The following is a 16,070-nucleotide window of genomic DNA, read 5'->3' as shown; positions in this document are numbered from 1 at the left end:
GATACATTTGCATATGTGTGTTTTATATGTATGTTTCTGTGAGTAAAGGCTGTGTGCATTTTGTCAGGATGTTTATTTTCCAGGAAAATTGGGCAGGGCTACATTGTATGTATCATACAATTGTCTAAGGATCAAGGGAAACAAGTAATAAATCCTAGGCCGTGTGCTGAAGAGCTGAGGAACAAAAGGATGTTTTAGTAATAATAGACAACTTTAACACTTCTTTCACTGGTACTTTAAAGAGAGCCACACCCTGCAGAAACTAGAGTGGGCAAGCATTGCACCATCCGCCATGACCACATTCTACAGAGGAACTATTGAGAACATCCATTCCAGCATCACTGTGTGAGCAGCAGTTATGGTGAACTCTCTCTCTCTCTCTCTCTGTTCTCTACCCACTGGTCGATCCACCAGACAGCAAGGAAGCTAGGACTGTCCATCCCTGAGTACAGAACTCTCCAATGAACATTTCATTTCATATTTTCAAAAAGGCAGCAGAGAACATCTTTGGTTAGCCTCCTCCATCTCTGGAGGGCCTTTCAAGCACCCGTTGCCTAAAAAAGGCAAATTCCATTCTAAGAGACATATCACACCCAGGTCACAAGCTGTTTGAACTGCTGCCATCTGGCAGTAGATACAGATCCTAGAAAACCAGGAAAAATAGAATGAAAAACAGCTTTTACCTAGTCTCGCGGCGCCATCCTACATCCTTGGCTCCGTACATTAAATGAAATTGTAGTATTATGGGATGGTGAGTACCAGGCTAGCGTTACCCATCACTGCACTAAATTCTGCTACTAAAGCATAGATTTAATATCTATAAGTAAAACATTTTTTTAATTATTTATTGCTTCAATCAACAAGGAATGCTCAATTTCGTTGTACGTGTTACAATGACAAAAGTATGATATTACAAAGTTGAAATCATGTGGTGTTATTACATGTAAGAGTACTTCTACTTCTTCAACTCTGCTCATACAGTCATTCTTATCTGGCTGCCAATGCATGCCTATGTTATCTGGCTGCTGATGAAATGTGTACAGTTGCTTACAACTACTGTATGGAATGTTGGAGAACTTTGTCAATCATTAGTCGATTAGAGTTTAGGACATCTAGGATCTAGACTATGTGAAAAGCTAACATCATGTGACTGACCCAAATGAGTCATTCTGAAAGGTCAGGGTTTCCCCCAGCACTTCACAATTATGTTGGCCACCTTGATAACAGAACCACCTACCGCCTTGGCTAGATTTTGTATTGTGAAAAATGTTTTTATAGCTTTATACCAACGCAACAGTAACAATTCGAAAAAGTGTATCATAGGGGGTCTTTCAAATGCATACATCTGTTTGCACAGGACTCCTTCAGGAAAAGTGCTAAACCTTATTTTACTGACACAACATGCTACTCAAATATGTGACGGTACATACAGTACTTACAGTTGAAGAGGAAGATTGTGAAATAAAGTAAAGGTAAAGTAGGTAAGGTTAAGGTGCAGGACACACTGATTGGCGTCCACATACTTAAAATCTTTTTTTTTTTAGTTTTGCTCTACCAAAACTAAAAAGGATCTTAAAATTGCACACTCCTATCTTTAAAACTGCATACAGTGCTTAACCTGATGCAGCCACAACTGTCACCATAAGACGTATGACATAACAGTGTCATAAACATTATGTCAAAGTCATAAACATTTTATGACTTCGTCATGACAAGACATTTGGTTATGGTAAAGGCAGCCCTAAAAAAGTCCACTTTTCATGACCATGACACATTTATGACATTGACACCATGTTTATGACTCGTCCATGACTGTAATGACACCTTTTGACACTATTATGATATTGTTATGTCATACGTATGAAGCCAGCGTCAAGTAAAGTGTAACCGACTCTCACCATGTACTTGAGTCCCTTCTTGAAGTAGCCGAGGAAAGTCTTGGACTCGTGACCTTGAACCTCACGATACTGGATGGGTTTCCCACCGAGGTGGTCGTCCATCTGCACAGTGAAGATGGCCGCTGATCCACTCTCGTCCTGGGTGCAGTGGTCACCTGTGAGACACAAGTGTGCGCACGTACACACATACACACACACACACACACACACACACACACACACACACACACACACACACACACACACACACATACACACACACACACCCAAGTGTGCGAGCGTGTACACACACACAGAAATTGAGGCGGCATGATTTTTGCCATTTTGATTGATTTTGCCTGTTTATTTCAACTGCTGTAAAGTTTGTCTAATTCCAAAGTGTTTCCAGAGACGGTGCCTGTCTGGCACAAAGTCTGCCCCAGATAACAGATTCAGCATGTTGACGGAGTTCGGTTTCGTTTCAGTGATGGGAGTAGAATTTTGTATTCTGTTTCAGCCAAATCTAAAGCAGTTGATTTGGTATTTGGTAGAACCTTAAAAGTCAGGATTTGACACATCCTTAAAGAAACTATACAGTAAAATGAATTTGAGTCATACATGTGTTACAGTCTTGCACTGTCTTGGATTACTGGACTTTTACCCACCCAGCCAGAAGTGCAGGTCGTACTGCAGGTGCCCGGACCGCTGCTTGATGGTGTTGAGGATGACATAGGCGTCTCCGTTGTAAAAGCCTCCATACAGGTTCTCAGGGACAGCCACCAATTCAAACTGCTCCACCCTCCACACCTGCAGACCAGGCTGCTGCCCAGCGCGCTCAAACTCGGGGTGGTACACCATTCTACCTGCAAGGGGTGTGTGGAAAAGAGGACACACATTTGAAGGAACAGTCCACGCTTTTTTATTTTCATATACCGGTATTTGCAGCATTTCCAAGCATTATTCATGAATGTGCATATCATTTTCTTCTCAGTGTTATCAGTACTTAGATTAATTTAGCATAGTTTAGCATAATCACTGGAAGGAAGTAAATGGGATTAAATAGCTGTTCTGGTCAATTTTACACAGATTTTAAAGTAGTTTATAAGTACATTTGATTATGTTTTGTTTGATCCCATAGGCTTGCGTTGCTATGCTTAATTTGGCTATACTGTTTAAGGCAACGCAAACACATAGACGAAAAATCCAATGTTTCCTTTAATTATTGATTCATTCCTGTTACCTTCCCTTGTGTTCGGGTTCGACCCATGTCTTAACTCTAACAGACATAAAAACAATTCTGTAGCACCAAATTTGCTTCTTATCTCTTGGCTGCATTGTTAAGCTTCCTTTTATTTGAAAATATTTGCTGTTATGAATTTGGTGTGGGTCTTGGTACACCATTCTACATGTAGGCTGAAACAATCCGTGTAATTGACAGTAGGTGTTTATAAAAGGCAAGATGAACTTTTTGAGACTGCTTTCATTCTCACAAAGTATAATTGAGGTTACTTTTGTTTCTACATAACCTGGTGTTCACACGCACAATTCTACCTGTAGAGGGAGAGAAAAATAGGGGGCCCAGTGGGCATACAGAATACGAATACGAATACGAATACGAATACGAATACGAATACGAACACGAATACGAATACGAATACGAATACGAATACAGAAGTGTAAAGTTTTAATGACATGATGAATTTTTGACAGTTCTGTCATTTTTATACACAGGAAAACTGAGGTCACTTTTGTTAAATCAGTATTTTGTGCCAAATTTTTCAGGTCTGTGTTCAAACTAAAGCCATGCTCGCCATTTAGTTCTGAGTAATACGTTGAGTTGAAATATTTAACATTTTAATTTGAAATAGGCTTTAGGTGACTTAGGTGACTTTAAGGTGATTTATATCAGTCTTATACAGTATTTGAACTTCCAAAAACCATATGCATTAGGACATTCCTGTCAATCCAGCCGAGCAAACTGAACTGTGAGGGATGTTTATGACTAGTTGTGTCCCAGTGGGCAAAGTGGCTTCGTTTTACAGATTAGTAAAATAATTTATGGTGTGTCCCATTCAATTTAGATATACTGTACATAATGAAATTCTGCATAGGCTACTACGTATACTGCATATAGTGTATACTTTATAATGGAAATACATACCCGCACACAGGCACGCAGGCACACACACACACACACACACACACACACACACACACACACACACACACACACACACACACACACACACACACACACACACACACACACACACACACACACACACACACACACAGACCAGAGCAGCACTTGAAGGTAGCTACTCACACTCAAGACATACAAATGCAGTAGTCATAGAGTGTGAGCTCATGGTGGTGCCAACTGTGAGAGGGAGCAGGTGGAGGCCTTGTGCCTATGAAGAGGGAACACAGTCCCTGCACACAAGGGCCCAGTTGACACCCACTTACTGTGCTGCACTGTAGATGTGCGTGCTGTGAAGAGGTCTCGCATGCCTGGGCTGTGAGTCAAACTTCAAAATAGTCAAAAGAAACTACACAGCAACTCCTCAACCCAATTCTCTCTCTCTCTCTCTCTCTCTCTCTCTCTCTCTCTCTCTCTCTCTCTCTCTCTCTCTCTCTCTCTCTCTCTCTCTCTCTCTCTCTCTCTCTCTCAAACAGGTAGGGTAGTAAACTACAAGTCCATAGTTCACACAGTTGTGGGCTTTTATGACTTTTTGTTGCATTTCTCATGACCCACACTATGCCCCAGGAACTCTCTTTTTCTCTCTCACACACACACTCACCCCCACACACTATAAGTCAGCACTACAACTACTATTGCACTACACCGCTAGTGTCCAACAAAAGAGAGCAGCTTAAACTGGCAAAAGATGTTTCTAAAAGACCTGGATCCAGGGACCCCTTGTAAACCTTCACCACTCTGCACATTGCAGGCAATTAAAGTCTCCGGTTTACATTCCAGTGCTCTTGAGTTCTTTTCGCTGAGACGAAAAGCCAAGAGCGTTGCTCAAAGCACATAAACATGGAAGTGCTTGCATGTTCTTTTGCTATGCAGTGGTTGGTATGGCACTTCCCCTCAGACAAGGAGATCAACCCCCTGTGTGCCAATCTTTCCGTATGCACAACACCCACGCACCCACACCCACACCCACACCCAAACACACACACACACACACACACACACACACACACACACACACACGCAAACACACACACACACACACACACACACGCACCCACACCCACACCCACACCCACACCCACACACACACGTGTATATGCTGAGGTTTCCTCACTCAGAAAAGGAAGTAGCTTGGTTTTTGGGAGACCGTATAAGCCTGTTCCCCTTAAGGTGTTTCCCCATTTGTATTCCTTTATGGTTGTTTTGATGACCAGTCTGTGTGTGTGTGTGTGTGTGTGTGAGTGTGTGTGTGTGTGTGTGTGTGTGTGTGTGTGTGTGTGTGTGTGTGTGTGTGTGTGTGTGTGTGTGTGTGTGTGTGTGTGTGTGTGTGTGTGTGTGTGTGTGTGTGTGTGCGTGCATATGTATGCAAGCACACGAGTCATACAGAGATGTTGATGTGTAATTTGTGAGGTTACAGATGTTTGCCATTGTTATGAAAAGGTTCCCTTGCCAACCATTTCCTCTTTCTCTACTACTGCAGGGCCATAAGCATCACAGTGCCTTTTCTGATTCTGTTAATATGTAACCATAGCTCCAGTAATCGGGCAACTATAAAGAAGGTACTGTATATTCAATGTCATAAAATATGATGCAATATTACTATAGATAATAATTAATATTACTAAGAACAATTATGTGTATCTGAATGCCATTAATGATCTTCTAGTTAGTAGTACCCCTGTCAGATGTGTGTTCTGACTCAAGTCTCCAGTCTAATTTGTGTTAGGTATGAGTTTCACCTACTGAGTACTGCAGTTAGGGAAGCCGACAGGGGGGACAAAGGGGTCACTTGTCCCGGGTCCAGGGAGACAGGGGCCCCAAATATGGGTCCTCACTACATATTTTGTACTGGATATGGGGCCTTTTCAGATGACTTTGTCATAGGCCCAGCAAAAGCTGTCAGCTGCCCTGACTGCAGTGACCACTTTCATTGCAAATAACATACTGCATGTGAACAAGTAGACCTAAGTGGAGAGCTTAAATCACTTCAAAATCAAAGTTTGACTTCTCATTGTTACACAGTTCTTTTCACGAGTGGACTGACACTACACCACCCAGCATCTTATTTTAAACTCTACTGCCTTTTTTTCATAAAGGTGGAACAGCGCCCTGATCGCTTACTCACTGGATGAAGTATCTATAACACATGACTTCAGAGCAAATCCATAACCAGATGTACAGTAAGGAGTATAGGCTACCGTAGACAGTGCTCTCCTCTGCTGTCTGTATATTGTATGGCTTGGCTGTATGGCTTGCAAAAGTTAGGAGTCCAGCCTACAATCAATATGAGCTCCCTGTGCCTCTCATCTCTCTCAGTTCACAGACAGAAACATGTAATTCACCCATGTAATTCAAGTGAAGCACAAAGTTTAGTCTTATGGGGTGTTAAGCAGTTGTTAGAAAATGCAATGAGTTACATCTTTGAGTAACTCAAATGTGAGATGGGACATATCCCTTGTCCTGTCTGTCTAATGATGTTAAAAGACATTTCAACAACCATGTTGCCCACATAATAGCTGTTTATATGAAGAATGCTGCAGCTGTTTGTGTTGCCTCTGAAAAGGCAGAGAAAAGAAAAGCCTTCCTTCTGAACAAGGTCCGAGAGGTTAGGGTAGCCACTAGGCAAAAGCATGATGTTTTGGGCATTGGCCACTTTCATTGCAAATAGCTTGAGATGCTATGAAATCAACTTACCGGTAAGCAAACCTTTAGATTTGGGGTGTAATTGCATGAAGTGTTAACATGATGTCATAGTGTGGGGTAGCGTGTTTTATTCTCAATTCCCTTCCCTTAGTACTCATTCACATCCTTTATGTCTGGCTGTCTAAATCCCACATTCTGCCAAGGTTTACAGTAGCAAGCTTCTGAGCCACCCTGGTAATTAAATGTGTAATCTTGCACATGCCAACAGAAACATCCTCCTTGGCATAGGAAATCAAACATGGCACCATATCAACTTCCCACCTCCCAAGTTTGCTGATAAGGAGACATGATGACATCTTTGTTGACATAGTGGTTTTAGGGTTGATCTTCAACAACCAGACAGCCTACTTCAATAAAGTTCTACAGTAGAGAACTACAGTAGTGGTACGTGTCAGAAGGGAGAAATTCACTAATTGCGTTCAATTCTAAATCTTCGGTGTCCCTGTGGACTGAGTAGTTTCAGGTATCTTGGAGCTCTATTGTGAATCCCACCCATCTCTATGAGGAGAGAGAGAGAGAGAGAGAGAGAGAGAGAGAGAGAGAGAGAGAGAGAGAGAGAGAGAGAGAGAGAGAGAGAGAGAGAGAGAGAGAGAGAGAGAGAGAGAGAGATCCCTCCACTCAGGATATAAATAACAGAGTTAGGTCACATGATTTCTGGTACTGTAGCTGGCACATGGGTAGAAGGAAGAGATAGCTGGGCAGGCCCATCCTGCTACTGACTCATCCCAGGTTGAAATGGCATATTTTATTCTACAGATTTTGTTCAGAAGAGCACTTTTTTGCAGCACAGGAATGGAAGTCATACAAACCAGGCAGAGATGCAGCAGTTTAGTTTTATGGAGGTACAGGTCAGCAAAAGAGATACAACGATAGTCATGTGTTTTGGAATGCCTAACACAATAATGGACCAGGCAATGACAAGGTCTGCAGGTTTGGTTGCCGTCATTGCTGTGGGCAGTGTGGCATATACTGTTTAAATCAAGTGTGTAACCTGCTGCTGGTGGTGTCCAGTGACTGCTGTTCAATTGTTTGCACCTTGGTCAGTCAGACGATTGCAGGGCAGATTCAAGTATTTTCCCTCTGCTTCGTGGTATTTCCAGGATGACTCATTTTTTCCCTCCAGTGAAAAGTGTGTGTGTGTGTGTGTGTGTGTGTGTGTGTGTGTGTGTGTGTGTGTGTGTGTGTGTGTGTGTGTGTGTGTGTGTGTGTGTGTGTGTGTGTGTGTGTGTGTGTGTGTGTGTGTGTGTGTGTGTGTGTGTGTGTGTGTGTGTGTGTGTGTGTGTGTGTGCATATCTGTGCGTGTGTATTTCTTTGTCTTCCACTTTGTCCTTCTATTTATTAATGGGAGCCTGTCCCATTGTTAATATGACAATACAATGCAGTTCAATGAGCATTGGGTAATTCTTTTTTATTACGAAATGTAAAAGATCAATTTTGATGTTTGGTGGCTCCAGCGGTTGTTTACGTATCTGCTTTGTTTACATCTGAGGTCTGTTGTCTCCAGAGGAATTCTTCAGCATTAAGGGGCCGGCAGCAGGAAGAAGTTTTGGGGGGGTTTATTATCGTGCCGACTGGAGTTAGTTGGCTGCTTTGCATTTTTGTGGCTGTGCTCTGCTATTTACCAGTTAGTACTGAGGCAAATGCCGGGAATAAAGACACAACATCCATTACAGCGCATGCAAACTTTTGCAACATTGACCTACACATGCTGTCAACCAAGCCGGTCTTTGTTTCAGAGTGCGTGGTAAACTTGGCAAGCGCAATTAGAGGAAAGCATTTTTTGCACTAGTTCCTCAGTCTTTGGACACAGCTGCTTTGGTCAAACCACCACCCTACCATCTGTTCAGCTCCTTCCTACATGCCTACATGTTAGGGCGAGGCAATATATCCAGCTCATCACAATATCGATAGTGTTTAAAGACAAATAGATTTATGGTCATATCTCCATATTGATAGGCCTATACTTTAATGTTGCAAGCACTGCAGCTTTCATGATTTACTTTTACACCAAACTTTTGTTTAGTAACACTTCTTGGACTTGGTTTGTTTGAGGTGTTATTTGAATGGGGAAAAACTCTTCTGCCCTACATGACATCTAGCTTTCTCTTTTATCTCTGCACTGCATGCCTGTGTGTGCCACTCATTAAATTTCTATTTCCAGAGATCAATTAGACTAGTGATAGACTTCTTAACTAAGTAATAGTACACATAATGTGAATGATCAACATTTTGTGAGTAAATGATGCGACCTAGTACCCCTGATAATCATATTATATGCTTATTTTCAACGGCAGACTAAGGTATAAGCCCCTGTTATAAATGTTGTTGTTACCAGAATAGCAGTGACCAAGTCATAGTGTATTACTATAGGCTCTGTGTAATGTCATAGTAGTGCCAAACTATCGGTAAAGTCCTTTCAACAACTTCAACACCGTTCCACTGACAGTGTACATGATAAGGGTACCATTAGGGTTATGGCAAAGTTTAGATACATTTTTGGCTGTGGTTAGTGTCATGACTGAAGCAGGCCATATCAAGCGATTTTTTTTTGCCTCATCCATCCGGGAAAAATGCCATGTTTTAAAGGAGAGTACCAATGCCCCTAAATGGGCTTGTCCTCCATTAGCCAGCCCTCAAACCACTGTCAATCATCTGTGTGCTTGTAGTGAATTAACAATACAGAACGCTTTGATCTATGCTACCATCTCTGCTCATATCCTTCTTCCTGTTTTTCCTCTTCCCCTTTCAGTCAACTACAATATGTGTCAAGCCTATCCGCAAGATACATTTTGGGATTGAGATCTGATAAGCGGGAGGATATTTTATTTGTGTTGCGAAGGAGGGCATGCTTTTCATTTTGAGTCTGCAACCTTTCTCAAAGAGACCAAATTGGCTGATTGCGGTGGGTAGCCCATCTAGAACAGAGTATGGATGTCAACTACTAACTGCATGTCATGGATGTCAACTAACTGCACAGATTTTTCTAATTGCAAAACACTTTAATTGTTTAGGCCTGATTGTATAGGCCTAACACTTCAGTGTTCCCATAACATATTTTTTCCTAACTGATTGCTCCCACACAGGCTAGAAGAATGACTATGTCTTTGTCAAGCAAGTACAGTCATCAACTTCCTAATGCTTCACTCATGGATATATTTAGTGTCACCCACCCTAGACATCTGTGAGTGTGATTATGTTTAGTAACTGTGCGTTTCTATGGCAACAAGTCATTTACATAAGTCGGCAACATATGCAAAAAAGCAAGGATTTGGGTTTGTTGCTGCAGTTCACCTGTGCCATGATTGAATAGTTTGTTTTCAGTGTGGGAAACACTGAACGTGTAGCCTACTTTGACATAATTGAAACATTACATGTAGGCCTACAATTTTAGGAACAGATGTGACAGATCAATCGGGAGCCCTCTGCTGTCACCTAGCAGATGTTGGATCTCTTTGTTTGCACTGTCCTAACATGGATGTTGTTGCTGATAGCAAGCTTTTGCCTTATCAGGTTTCCGAATGCGCAAGGGGAAAACAGTCTGACATTTATCCAGATAAACATACTACATCTATTCCAGATTGTAATTTAAAGCCACATAAATGTTAATATAGGCCTAGAGCATTTAACAGTTATTTTCACACTTCCTTGTGCCTGGACATTGCTATTCACCATCATGGAGAGGCCAAGGTGTGACACCACAGCTGTAAAGTTGGGCCTCATTAGCCTACTGGCTTGCTACCAGATTAATCTATTTTACCTTTCTCTGTGACACTTGCTTTTCTTGTCTAAATATGGACTTTGGCTAGCCTACAGTAACTGACTTCATGGAAGTTCATTTTTATAACTGTTTTGAGGTGCAAGGAAGTGGCTTGCTGCATGATTATTTTGCTACAGAAAGTAGGCCTAGGCTGTTCAGGGCGTTCTACACTGATGAAGTGACCTGCAGCCCTCTGCAGCCGATTGTTTCAGGTTACATCGCACATGAAAACTGGAAGTTAAAGAATAAATAACGGGTCGCTCCAGCCTGCATATGATCTTGAACGAGGCTGCGACTATAGGCTACGAGTGTAACAACTATGAAGCATCAGATTTCAGGAGGATCAGTCTATGGATGGTAAAAAAAAAGCGCTTTCTTACCTTATGTTTACTGAATCAAGAGTACAATGGCAGCTGTCTGTAAAACTAAACTATCGAATGAGTGGAAAAGATTTAGCAGCAGAATTTCGGTCGCTGGTGTTGGCCGTCTGTCTGCGTCTCTCAGGCTAGGGCAACACCCCTCTGACTCACTGCCTCCAGTCACTGAGCACTCTGACTGCGGAGGGAAGCCTGGAATGTCAAACTCCTCCCCCACACAAGAGCGACTAGACTGGATTGGGGGCGAGCGACGACCGAGTTGCTACCGCAAATCTGTCGACTCGTCTCTCCCAGCATGGCGCCGTAGTGCCAGTCGGCAGTCTGGTTTGAAGATTCGTAACAGAACTAACGCGTGTGACGTTTATTTAAGCATTTTCATTCGATTTTTATTCGACCTTTATTTTACCAGGTTATGGAGAGATAGGCCTAGGCCTTAAAACCTAGGCTATTCCCCCTTCTCTTCGTCCTAACCAAGATACAATAATAACACAAATAAACAGGAGAGGCATAGGCCTACCAGGCTTGCAGAGAAACGGAGGAAACACATGCAATGATAGCCTACATAGGTCTGAACCTACGTTCTTTGTGCAATCAGGCAAATAAGGAATTTACAGAGGCTACCAAAATAGATAAGAATACAGTGAACAAAGATGGCACAGACTATGAGACAAACATAATGAAAAGGAAATTTAAATCAGTGACACTTCCATTAAAAATAGCACACCTCCACCAACCTCCACACAAAAAAACCTGGCCCCAAACTCAGTCATGTTAGGCCCTGACGGCAGCAGAGCCACAAAGATTCGTGCCGAAGCAGAGCCGCAGACCAGACAGATTTGACCTGAGACAGATTTCCCCCAATTCCGAAGAATATTTGTGGAGAAATACATTCCCCCCAAACTGAAGAAGGATATGACTGCAGAGCCACACATAGGCCTATTAGAGTAGAGTAGAGTAGAGTAGAGTAGAGAAACTTTATTGATCCCCAGGGGGAAATTCAGGTGTCAAGTAGCTACATAAATAAACACACAGACACAGACACAGACACAGACATACACACACGCACGCACGCACGCACGCACACACGCACACACGCACACACACACACACACACACACACACACACACACACACACACACACACACACACAAGCCAAGAGGTTTCCCGATCTGGGCCAGCTCTGGCATCTCAGACAGTCCAATCCCCAATAATGATGTCCTTCTTAGTGTCCTTCTGTATACTGTTAAACAGTTGAATGGCCCATGGGACAAAGGACCTCCTGTCTGTCCTGCAAGTGAGAGCACAGAGTCTGTGGCTGAACAGACTCAGCTAGTTACTGAAGGTGGTGTGAAGGGGGTGTAGCTGATTATCCATAATACAGTCCAGGCTGTTCAGGGCTCTGCTCTCAGCTGTTGAGGTGAGAGTCTCCATCTCCATGCCCACCACTGACCCTGCCTTCCTCACTCACCAGTCTATCAAGACGTACCGCATCTCTCTTCCTAATGCTTCCACTCCAGCAAGTCACAGCATAGAAGTGCACGCTGGCCATGACAGACTGGTAGAACATAAGCAGAAGTTGGCTGGAGACATTAAAGGATCTCAGCCTTCTGAGGAAATAGAGCCTGCTTTGGCCTTTCCTATAAAGTGCATTTGAATTTGTGGACCAGTCCAGTTTATTGTCGAGGTGCACTCCTAAGTACTTGTAAGTACAGACAGTCTCCACATTCTCTCCCCCAATAGAAACAGGCACCAAGGGCGGGGTGGAGCGCCTGAAATCAATCACCATTTCCTTGGTTTTGGTGGTGTTCAGGTGCAGCTGATTGTTTTGGCACCATCCTACAAAGTCATCCACCAGTCCCCTATACTCCTTTTCCTGGCCGTCTCTTATACACCCCACAATTGCAGTGTAGTCTGAGAACTTCTGCATGTGGCATGTCCCAGAATTGTAGCTGACCGGGGTGAGCACCGTTCCTTGTGACGCTCCTGTGTTGCTAATCACTGTCTTAGATGTAATGTCACCCATCCTTACAAACTGGGGCCGCTCTGTGAGGTAATCAGTGATCCAGGTTACCAGGCCAGGCTGCATTCCAATCCGCACCAATTTATCTCTCAGCAGCAGTGGTTGTATGGTGTTAAATGTGCTGGAGAAGTCCAAAAACATGATTCTCACAGCACAGCCATCCTTATCCAAGTGAGCGTGTACCCTGTGAAGAAGATACAGGATAGCATCCTCCACTCCCACGTTCTCTTGGTAGGCGAACTGCAGAGGATCCAGTGCGTGGCGTACCTGGGGTTTGAGAAAGTTGCGCAGCAGCACTCGTTCAAAAGTTTTCATTAGGTGTGAGGTGAGGGCAACGGGTCTGTAATCATTAAGTTCTATAGAGTATTGGAATGTGGCTGGAGAGATACTCACCAAAAAGAACCTACAAACATCAACTCCAAATTGTGAATAATAACAACATAATCATTTTTAATATATCAGCCGTCAGAACTATGCAAATTTATTGTTTTAGGGATATTCATGAATATGAAAAACTAAAAAGAGAAATTAACGAGTTGAGACAGGGAAATAATAGAAATAATAGAAATAATAGGGAATAGGGAAATAATAGAAGGCCTCCCTTCAAAATATAATGCCTGAGCGGCGTCTTATACTCTTTAAGAGTTCATCATTATCATTAAGTCTACAGATAAGTGAGAAGAGCTTAACCAATTTGTTACTGCACCCCCATGCCTTCATAGATACTGACTTTCAAAATGAGCACTAAAAAGGTAGAAAAGTCCATTTTCACTGCACAGAATGTACAAGACTGATACAAGATTGTACAAGATTGACATTGTTTACTTCTGTGACCAAAGAACAATTTCCCCATGTCTTCTAGGTCTATTTCACCTATTTCACCTCTTTCACCTGAGCTCAGGTACATAGAAAAATGTTAAACCTCTGCATCATTTGTAAGCATGAAGCATTCTTACATAATATGGTCACGTTTTCACTAGCTCTAATTGTTGGAGTGTGGAGTACAGACAACACAGATTTCATGATCTCATGAACCTATATAGGCCTACAATGAATTTAATGACATAAATATGTCTTATACACACTCAATCGTGGAAATTCAAAGGGAATTATGCAATGACTAAGTAATTATTCCCTCTTTATCTTTAATTCTGAGTGACTCAGCCTCTCTGTTATGGTCTTATACCTAGAATTTCATGTTGGCAGTCATGGGTAAGCGGTACAGCATCAGATTTATGGCCCAAAAGTTGCTGGTTCAACTCCCGACCCGCTTGGTGGGGGCAGTAATTAAGCAGTGCTCTCCCCATCCTCCTCTATGACTGAGGTACCCTGATGCATGATACCATCCCGCCACACTGCTCCCTTTCGGGTGCTGCTCCCTTGCACGGGTGAGGCATAAATGCAGTTTCCTTGAGTGCAGTGTGCACTAGTGTGTTGTGGAGTGCTGTGTCACAATGACAATGGGAGTTGGAGTTTCCCAGTTGAACTTTCACTTCACTTCACTGCCACAATATAATTCATTTTGAAATGTTCTTCTTTGTGTTGTTTGAGGTTATTCTATTGCTGGCCGTGTCCCAACTTATTTGGCATGTTACTGTTTTATTTGGCATGTTGCGTCAACTTGTAAAGGAGCTATGTCCTGAGAAACTTTTTTTTCTCAGTTTTAACAGTTAATAGGCCTATGTTTACCAAGTGTCCCAAGTTCATCAGAGTTGGGATTTGTATTTTGCCTAGATACAGAACTACCGACTTGAAAGTTCCACACTAAGTATCAGTACAGTTCCACAAGGATCTGGGACCTCTTCTGTTTCTATGTTCTTCCCCTTAGTAACACCTTTAGACAATGCCTTATTTACATGACACATTTAATTAAGAATTGACTCAATTAAATTCTGAATAAAACTCAATTTTGCTTTGAAAACATCATGTAAACAATCGCACACAATTCGGAATAAATTGAAAGTGCAATGTAAACTCGATAGAACTATTTAATTCAGAATTAGTCATTCGGAATTAAAAACATCATGTAAGCATGGCCAGTATGGAATGGCCAGTATGATTTCACTCATATGCTTATGACAACCATCTTTATTTGTCCACTACGCCCAATACCCCAACCTGCACTGAGCCAACGCTCAACTGAAATACTTGTGAACAGTTTTGTAACATGTCGCATTGACATTTTCTGCAAAAATCTCCACCAGGGGGCCACATTTACATTCTGTGATCCTTGTGATTATATGCCTTTCTTTTTATAGTGAATTGTATGCCATTCTTATATTTTATTATTTTTCTGCATACTTTTTTATTTTATTCTATTTTCTTGTGTGTGGGGGGTGGGGGGGGGGACCCAGGCCGGAATCGAACCCCTGGTCAGCCATGTAGCAGTCGAGTCAGAGATGGTTTCTAGTAGCAACCTTCTCTGGTCGAGTGCCCTATAGCAGAAGGGCCTTACTCAGCATACTTTGACCCTAATTTTTCCCTTTTACTTGTCTTGTTTTAAATCTATTTCATTTTTATTTTCTGTTATTTATTTACATTTTACTATTTGTTAATATTGTTGATGTTCATTTAATTGTTCAGCACATTGAGATGCATATCTTGTATGAATTATACTATACAAATACAGTTATTGTAATTATTGTCGACTACTGCAAAACAGTTCTTCTATCAGGTAGACTATCCCATGCAAGCTCACTCACCGAATTTAGCTTGTCCAAAACTCTGCAGGACGAATTATCACCCGCACAAAGTCCTCCCAGCATATTACTCCAATGTGTCAATTACACTGCCGTCCAGTAACTCAAAGGATTGACTTTAAAATACTTCTTTCAACTTTTTAAGCTCTCCACAACCTTGCCCCTGCATACATTACCGATCTGTTAGTCTACAGAGTTACACACCATGACACTCTACCCTCATCAAATGCAAGTTTATTGGTCCAACCAAAGGCCTTACTGACCAAAATAGGAGCCAGATCTTTTTCACATATTGCTCTTAAATTATGGAACGCCGTGCCATCTGAAGTGCAATCACAGGACTCAAGATCGAAAAGTGGGCTGAAGACCTGTTCAAAGTAGCATTATGGACTTAAATTCATTTGTTCTCTCTTTTTATCTTCTGACTTTATTTTCT

The 16,070-nt window shown here is 42.1% G+C and overlaps 1 protein-coding gene across 2 annotated transcripts in view; it reads right to left on the bottom strand.

Annotated features, from left to right (window-relative positions):
* gsna (gelsolin a) overlaps positions 1-11,087 on the bottom strand; it is a 28,187-nt gene extending 17,100 nt beyond the window's left edge. Inside the window, exons 1-3 of one of the 2 annotated variants that reach the window (XM_063211034.1) lie at positions 10,918-11,087; positions 2,543-2,740; positions 1,899-2,053 (exon numbers count right to left, since the gene is read on the bottom strand). In XM_063211034.1, coding sequence (XP_063067104.1) covers positions 1,899-2,053; positions 2,543-2,735 — 348 coding nt within the window. In that variant the 5' untranslated portion in view covers positions 2,736-2,740; positions 10,918-11,087. The remainder of the gene's footprint in view (positions 1-1,898; positions 2,054-2,542; positions 2,741-10,917) is intronic. The other variant, XM_063211035.1, reaches the window with a different exon arrangement.
* Positions 11,088-16,070: the final 4,983 nt, after the last annotated feature.

Source organism: Engraulis encrasicolus, chromosome 11 (assembly GCF_034702125.1).
Source record: "Engraulis encrasicolus isolate BLACKSEA-1 chromosome 11, IST_EnEncr_1.0, whole genome shotgun sequence".
NCBI lineage: Eukaryota > Metazoa > Chordata > Actinopteri > Clupeiformes > Engraulidae > Engraulis > Engraulis encrasicolus.
The sequence above is the reverse complement of the archived record's forward strand: the minus strand, read 5'-3'. Positions and strand labels throughout refer to the sequence as shown.